Genomic DNA, 8,281 nt, shown 5'->3' with positions numbered 1-8,281 from the left:
CATTGTGAAAATGTTTGCAGAGGGTCCATGTGGGGACGTCCAGCATCGGGGGGGCGGTCGTATCAAATCCATTACGCCTGGCTGAGTTTATGAACCGCCTGTGTGGAGCAGAGAGCAGAATGAACAAGTCAAGTAAGACACACACACACACACACACACACACACTCAGTTCTGCTTGTCTTGGTAACCCAGAGGGACGCTTGTCCAGAGACCTCATTCAGGTTCCTCAGCCAGCTGAAGGTTCCATTTGGCTTAAGAAGTGAGTCCAACAATTTGGAAGACAATAAAGAATAAAGAGAATAAATAAGAATGAAATCTCTCTCTCTCTCTCTCTCTCTCTCCTGATGACTGTTAGTGTGTGTTTGTTCCCTATCACACACTCAGCCGTTCCTGCAGAGGGAATCTCTCTGGTGTCTCCAGGTTTCTTTCTCATTCCCTGATACATGAAGGTTGTCCTCCTCTGCCTGGAGAGCTTTGTGCTGGGTTGACTTGACTTGAATAAAGGAACAATTTGGGAATCCCTTCAGAATGGCTCCTTGGACAGGTGCCAGGACTGAGTCACCTGTGTGACGGCGTCTGAGAGTCAAACGTGGACGTTGAGTAGGTTTCCAGTCTGGTACGCTCTAATGTTGTCCTGCTGGAGTTAATCAGTAAAGACCGGGAATCGCAAAACATGACGCAAACAAATGGATTTCCAAGGAGCACAGGCTGTGTTCTTGCTCTCACTACTTTCAAACAGGAAGTGAAGCATGAATCACTCTCTCCAGCAGCACGAGTGTGACATGACCCTTTGACCCCGGCCTCCTCTGATCCACAACAAACTCAACTCTCCCCCTGAGAGTCACACTCCAGTGTTTCTGCAGCGGAGATCAACCAAACTGTGGCCGAATGCTGCCATCTGCTGGCGCGGCAGGGTAACAAACCTAACCTGTACATAGTTGATAAGGTAATGGAGAGGAAAGCTGAGCCAGTGACTCCCCTAGTGGTGAATGCTGGTACTTTGTGGTGAATGAGGAATGAATTGGGACGCAACAGAGATGCGTTTGAGTGGGGAAAGGATTTATTGTGACGCATCATTTCTTCCTCTGACAAAACTTGTCCGACACTCAAATGAATCTTCCATTTCTTGTAGTTTGGTCATCTGGAGGCTCACCTGACGTAAACACGCTACAGTAACATGCAGTTTGACTCAGATCATTCTATTTCACTTAAGTTGCTGTTATAAGATAAGAACTTTATTTACATCTTTTGACTTTATCCTACATCTCCCATGAAGTGTCTGTCATGAAGTGTAAACGACTGAAGGTAAATGTAATCAAAGTTTCCACCTGCACATAAACCTACTGATGCCGACTGAGAAGCTGTAGGACAAAACAAGAGAGGCAGGAAGAAAGGAAGTGAAGGAACCGACGGAGGAACCTTGCTTGCATTTGTTTGTTTCATCATCATGCAGCCTTTTACCTTCTAGACACGAGCAGTGAGGTTCTCGCCGTGGACGGAGACACACAACACCGCGTGTGCTATGCTGCTGTGGTAAGATGGAGAGATTGGATGCTGCGGGTTTGGCGTCTGACCCGCACTCTTTGGTAAGGCGACTTTACGGAGATCATGGATCATCTCCGGGGCTTTTATTTTGAAGAGACGCTCGAATTTACTACGCAGTCCAGAGGTCAAACTTCCCCCTGCGGCAGGAGAATAGAGCAGGTAAACCACATGACCTTCATCTGCTAATAACGTCAACGTATTTAAATCCATACATTATCAGTTTGCACTATCACCACGTGTCCATTTACATGTTTGTTTCCTCTATTCAACACAAATAAAGACATTTTGTTGTGATAATGTCACAAGCAAAGATCAGGAGAGAACAAGAGGGAGAAGATACGTTGTAGTGAGGTGGAGCCTGGAGGAGGTATAGGGAGGGAGGGAGAGAGAGAGAGAGAGAGAGAGGTGGGCAGACATTGGGTGTGAAGGTGTTTCACCGTTCTTGGCGGACAGAGAGGGACTCAGCAGGTCAGGAGCAGGAGGAGTCTGGATGGAGGTCTGGGGCCTCCAGGCTGTGGCACCAGGAGGGTTTGGTTCTGTGAGGCAGCATGAACCTGAATGAGAGAACAAACATCACTAAGAGCGCCGCCTCGCTGTGCGTCTGCCAGCTACAGAGAAGCATGGAGAGAGAAAACAAAGATCAATGAAAGGACAAACACGCCATGAGAAGATCAAAGTTACATTCAGATTTTTATCACTCACACTCTCTAGCAGTCTCTCACACGACCACCCTCTCACACACACTCACTCTCTCACATCTCACACGCTCTCTCCAGCACTCGCTCACCCTCTCACCCTCTCACACACACTCACTCTCTCTCTCACTCTGATCCTGCTGGCCTCACCTCTCCAGCGTGGGAAACCTGCAGCAGACAAACTTCACATATCCACAGATTTCATCTCATTCTTCTTCATATTAAAACCTTTTTATTAATTTATTCTTTATTAAAATAAATGAAAAGTAAAGAACACAAAGACAGCAGGGGCAGCGGGCTGGACAATAGATGATGGAATGTACTTCAGTAAAGAAAATACACTCCAGCTGGTCCGACACGGGGGCTTTATTTCAACCACAGTCAAATAAAGCACCACTTTAATATATTCATATATATATAAAGATATTTATATATATATTTATATTGTTTTCATATACACCTTCAGGCAATGACTAGAGAGGATTCTTTACAGAATCAAGTTTCTTGTGGTTCTCTTAATGTACAAGTAAACTCAGTTTGGGATAATTAAACCACAGAAGAAGCCGAGGCAACTTCCTGTTTGCCTCTTTCATAAAGTACAAAACTGGCACGACCATTTTTATACACAGTAAAAATGCAATAAAATTAAATGTCATAGAGGAGATAAAGTTCTGTAAACCTTTCCCCACTTTACAGCAAAGCTCAAATAAAATCACTTTCCAAAAGATATTCATTAAAAAAACAAAACCAAAGACAAAATCACGACTTTTTTGCCCTTTGAGAAATGTGCTTTAGCTCGTACGACGTTTAGTTCTTCTGTGTCTGTGGGCCGAGCGGTGGGTGGGCGGGGTCAGCTGTGTGCGGCTGGATGGAGTCGCGTTGAGTGAAATACAGCAGCAGAAGCAATGCGACGCCACGGCAAACCACGAGAAGAGAAGGAGAACCCGACAGGAAGCAGGAAACAACATGGCATCAAAGCGCTCGCAGCGGTCGGTGGGATCTTTTTCCCGCCTGTGTTTCCACGAGGCGCATGTGATTCTTGGCATCGTGCGACACCTTAACATTGTACTTCTTTTGGGGTTTTCTGTGAATACGAGCATATAGTTGTGCGTTTAGCCTACAGAAACCGAAAAATCAATAAACTATGACTTCTTCACTTCCTGTATGTAGGTGATGAGCTTCTCCGCTGTTCTTCCATACTGCCCACAACATGGCGGACAGCCCCGCCTTCCTACCGCGGTATGGATGGTGAAAAAAATAACGCAGGGGTCTGGGAGTCGATGATGTCACGAGGACGGAGGGACTTTCATGGATAGTTTGGTAACTATGGCAATGGTGGCTTCCACCGTCCTGTAGAGCATGTCCAACATGTCCGGGGAGGGGCCGGCGCTAGGAAACATCTGGGAGGGGGCGTGGCCACCGCAGCCATCTGATCCCTCCCCCACCAATCCCAGGGCTGACGGGAAGGCGGAGTCCTCTGAGAGAGGCGTGGCCGTGATCCCGCTGGTCTTGGAGCCTTCCTCCTTCACCTCCTCTGACTCCCCCCTCCTCCTCTCTCGCTGATCCGCCTCCTCTTCCTCGCCCATTGGTAAGTGGCGAGTTGGCTCGTGCTCCTCGCCTCTTCCAAACGCCTCCCCCGTCTCATGCAGGAGAGAGGAGGAGGAGGAAGAAAACGAGGAGGAGGACGATGAAGAGGACGAGGCCTCCATTTTCTCCTCTTTGGGGGAGGAGTCCAGGTTGCTGGTGGAGGGGGGCGCGGGATCAGGAGTGGGCGGGTCCTGCTCGGTGCCCGGGTCTATCAAAGAGGAGGAGTCACGGGTCTCTGTGTCGGAGGTGCTGGCGGGTGTCAGCACCTCCTGGTGGTCAGGCTTGGCCTCGACGCAGGGAGGGAGAGCTGAGGAGGAAGACGAGGAGGCAACGCAAAGTGATGTTGTTGCTTCCCCGACTCTGTCATCATCACCACTCACCACCCTCCGCCGCTTCACAGGGGTCGCTCCTTCTTCCTCAGCTGTCACACACACACACACACACACACACACACACAGTCAACACCAGCAAATGTATCATGATGCAATCTTTCAGTTAGGGTGAGGGTTTTACCTTTGGCCTTATGGTCCTTGGCTTCAAGCTCCAGAGTGCTGCGCTGCTGCACACACACACGACAGCGCCCGAGCAGCTCCTGGAGGGCGGGGCAGAGGGCGGAGTCAACAGCCTGAGGCGGCTGGACTGACAGGAGCAAAACCAGAGCCCTCAGGTCCTGATAGGAGGAAACCCAGAGTGGGGCGGAGTCAGATGAAGAGCTAGAAATGCTACCTGTGTGACTGTGTGTGTGTGTGTGTGTGTGCGAGTGTGTCCCTACGGCGTTCAGCAGACCGCTGGTCTTGTTGAGCTCCAGGCGGTGAGCGGCGAGCTCAGGCTGCAGGTTGCTTTGTTCACTCAGCAGATTTGTCACCAGAACGCCCATCAGGTTGGAACAGCTGGGACCAGACAGAACCTGGGCCTGGACCTGAACACACACACACACATTAAGAAGATTAATCTCACTCTTGAAATCACACACTGAATTGGGTGAGAGAGATGATGTAATGCATGCGTGTGACCTGACCAATCAGACGGAGCGGCGCCTGCGTACCTTGTGCAGGAAGCAGGTGAGGAAGGAGTAGGCGGCGTTGTTGTTGAGGAACGTCCTCTCGTCCATCAGGATGCACTTGATGTACTCGCTGAACGCCGGGTCGTCACATAGCAGCTTCACACACGACTTGGCCAGGGCCGACTGAACCAACAAGGGGAGAGAGGGATAGAGAGAGAGAGACGGGAGTGAGAGGGGAGTGAGAGGGGGAGATGTGCAATTGTGAATGTGGGTGAGTGAGTGAGTGAGTGAGTGAGTGAGTGAGACGTAGACAGGCAGAGAGATGACAGAAGCAGAGAGAGACGTAGACAGGCAGAGAGAGAGAGGGAGGCAGAGAGAGTGAGTGAGAGAGAGAGACAGACAGCTGGCGTGTACGAGTGTTTACCTGTGACTGAGAGAGTTCTGTCCAGAGTTTAGGGAAGAGCGCCAGGTGAAGAGGAAGGCCTTCATACGCCATCAACACGCCTGAAATGTACGGCACACACACACACACACACACACAATAAGGCACAACAATATGTGGAAACAAACAAAGTGAAAGTAGTCACATGACGGATTGGATCCACACACACACACACACGTAAGAACGTACTCAGCTTGACGAGTGTGTCGGTGAATTTCTCGCAGTTGATGGCGACGCGGCACAGCAGATGGATGAACTGGTGGTACGACAGGAAGTAATCCAGCAGCACCCTGTCGTACACCTCGTCCTTCCCCTGACAAACACAACATTACATGACATCACATAACATATGAGGCATGAGACAGGTGTGTGTGTCTCACAGCAGCTGGAGTGTGTCACAGGAAACACATTTACAAACAAAGACAAAAACCTTTTCCTTTCTAATCGAGCTACATGTTGAGTGAAGTGCTGCCGGATTATTAAACCTACATCTGAGCTCTGTGTGTGTTGTGTGTTGTGTGTGTGTGTGTGTGTGTGTGTTCTCCTTCTCTTCAGCTCTGTAGGTCTCTAATGGACTCTAATGGATCTATATTGTTGTTTCCTCAAAGAGAGAAGTTCTGCCCTCCACAATAAAAGCTCAGTGTCTCTCCTGGATTCACTCAGTGAGCGGTGTGATGATGTAATAAAGCTAACACCTCCTCACATCTCTGTTCTTCTTCTACTGTTTCTCCTCACGACGCCCTGCATGTATAAAGTACAGAGGGTTCGGGGTCAAAGGTCAACAGAGTCTCTAACTAAGCTTTAGAAGGTGTGGATGGATCCACACACTGACACAGAGTTTGGATGACATGGTATAAGGTCTGCATTGTGGCGATGACGTTGATGAGGCACCTTGCTGCTTTCCACCATGGAGGGCAGCAGACACATGTTGAGCTCTGGTCTGGGAGGTCTGATGTTGTTCTTGGATCCCATCAGCTTCATGTTCTCTCTGCAGGGCAGGTACGGACCAAACGACACTGTGGGGCGACACGGGAGGTCAACTCAACCGGCGTGTCACGGGATCTATGACACACACTATTACACTCCACAAAGACGCTTGCTTGTTTGTTTATCACAAAGGCTTCACACAGACTTTGACCTACAGATTCCCATTTCAATGTGATTGTACTTCATTGTTATGGTGTCACTTAGATAGATGAGAGCTGAAACGTAGATATGTGGATGCCTGAGCCTGGGCCTGAGCCTGGGCCTGAGCCTGGGCCTGAGCCTGAGCCTGTTCATGTTCTCAGCTCCGTGTCTGGGTGAGGACAGTCCACTCACTGGGGATGTTGCTGTGGTGGTAGGTGCAGTGGTTGTGCTGCAGGAAGGGGACCAGCGTGTGCAGGAAGTCATGTGGACTGAGCAGAACCAGCTCCTTCAGCACGTCTACAGGACGCAGACGCAGCAGGTTAGCCACAACAACACAGCAACACCAAAGACATCTTCAGGCCACAAAGAGAAACGTGCAGACACATGCGTGCGTGTGTGTGTGTGTGTGTGTGTGTTACCCAGGCAGGCGTTGCGGAGCTCGGGGGGGCTGTAGGAGTTAAGGAGGGTGAGCAGCTTGTGGGCGAAGTCGATCCTCTCCTGCCACTGGATCAGAGCCTGCTTCACATCTAGCCCACAGGACAAATCACTGAGCGCCATCCAACCAGAACACTCAACCATCAACCCTCCAGCACCTTCTCATTTTCCATCACTTCTAGAAGAATTCTTGCAAACGACCTTCACCTCTTTTAGACGTCTCTACCTAAACCATCCACCCCTCCTGTTAGCATGCTAGCATGTAGAAGTCTTCAAGTTTACTTTAATCCGGAAGCGTCGGCGTTAAAGGAGGAGACACAGCACAGCGGACATTAATGCTGATGAGAAAGTGTCAAAGTGTGTGTGTGTGTGTGCGCAGGAGGCTGCACCGTGTAGAGGACAGCACTTTACACACACGCTCAGAGAGTCAAGTGTACTTCAGATAACGTTTGTTGTGGTTTGGTGCTATGGAAATAAAGTTCTTATTTCAGCTGTGTCACCTTTCAAGTTCAAAGGTCGAGCGACTTGGATCTGGTCTGTGGGATCTCACTGAGATGATCCACAGGTGATCAGTCAGAGGAGGAAGTACAGTGAGGAACAGAATGAACGCCTGTGACATCACATCCAGACACAAATTCACTCCTCTCAACTGAAATGATTGAAGCCACAGCAGCGACACGTCTGAACTAGGGAGGGAGGAAGTGGCTCAGTGGGTAGAGCTTCCGCTTGGGAACCGGAGGGTTGCCGGTCCGAGCCCCTGCCGAGGTGCCCTCGAGCAAGGCACTGAACCCTCAATTGCCCCTCTGCGAAGGGTGGTAATGTAATGTAAGTCGCTTTGGATAAGAGCGTCTGCCAAATGATGGTAATGTAATGTAATGTAACCAGCAAGTGTGACCTTCTGACCTTCTGACCAACACACAGGGTTCACAGCCAGTAGGCTCTCCGTCTGTCTGTCCCTCGCCCCCTCCCTCTTTCGCCTTCTTGCCCCCTCCCTCTCTCTCCCTCTTTCGCCCTCCTCCCTCTCTCTCTGTCTCTCTCCCTCTCTCTGCTATACTACACTGGTACCTACCTATAATCCTCCCAGCAGTGTGTGAAGCAGGCTGACCTTTGCGCTGCAGGTAGGGTCGAGTGGCTTTCAGGACCGACAGGAAGATGGAGAGCAGCTCCACCAGGTCTCCAGTGACGTGGCAGGCTGTGGCCTCGTGGTACATCATGTGCAACGTGTTGAAGGACTGCAGAGGGACAATAGAAGGAATTATGAAGTGAAAGAGCCTCGCATTAAATGATGCCACCAGCCATGGTTTGCTGTGAGTGGACGGGTGATCCTACCTCCGTCATGAGGATGAGCCCTCTGTTGAAGACCACCAGCAGACGGTCCTCATCGTTCTCCAGCAGGACCCGGAAGGCACTGAGGGAACAGCAGAAATTCAGGTCTGAAGACTAACT

The 8,281-nt window shown here is 50.1% G+C and overlaps 1 protein-coding gene across 2 annotated transcripts in view; it reads right to left on the bottom strand.

The window, feature by feature from the left end:
* Nucleotides 1-3,256: 3,256 nt before the first annotated feature.
* The window catches only part of usp34 (ubiquitin specific peptidase 34), a 39,139-nt gene continuing 34,114 nt past the window's right edge, over nt 3,257-8,281 (bottom strand). For both annotated transcript variants that reach the window (XM_076136911.1, XM_076136912.1), the window contains exons 68-78: nt 8,165-8,243; nt 7,941-8,067; nt 6,820-6,927; nt 6,593-6,697; nt 6,164-6,288; nt 5,462-5,585; nt 5,255-5,334; nt 4,873-5,013; nt 4,600-4,746; nt 4,341-4,497; nt 3,257-4,248 (exon numbers count right to left, since the gene is read on the bottom strand). In XM_076136911.1, the coding sequence (XP_075993026.1) occupies nt 3,527-4,248; nt 4,341-4,497; nt 4,600-4,746; nt 4,873-5,013; nt 5,255-5,334; nt 5,462-5,585; nt 6,164-6,288; nt 6,593-6,697; nt 6,820-6,927; nt 7,941-8,067; nt 8,165-8,243 (1,915 nt within the window). In that variant the 3' untranslated portion in view covers nt 3,257-3,526. The remainder of the gene's footprint in view (nt 4,249-4,340; nt 4,498-4,599; nt 4,747-4,872; nt 5,014-5,254; nt 5,335-5,461; nt 5,586-6,163; nt 6,289-6,592; nt 6,698-6,819; nt 6,928-7,940; nt 8,068-8,164; nt 8,244-8,281) is intronic.

The sequence above is a fragment of the Genypterus blacodes genome, unplaced genomic scaffold (assembly GCF_046128005.1).
Source record: "Genypterus blacodes isolate CSIRO-AG114 ecotype Tasmania unplaced genomic scaffold, CSIRO-AGI_Gbla_v1 ptg000285l_1, whole genome shotgun sequence".
Classification (NCBI taxonomy): Eukaryota; Metazoa; Chordata; class Actinopteri; order Ophidiiformes; family Ophidiidae; genus Genypterus; species Genypterus blacodes.
The sequence above is the reverse complement of the archived record's forward strand: the minus strand, read 5'-3'. Positions and strand labels throughout refer to the sequence as shown.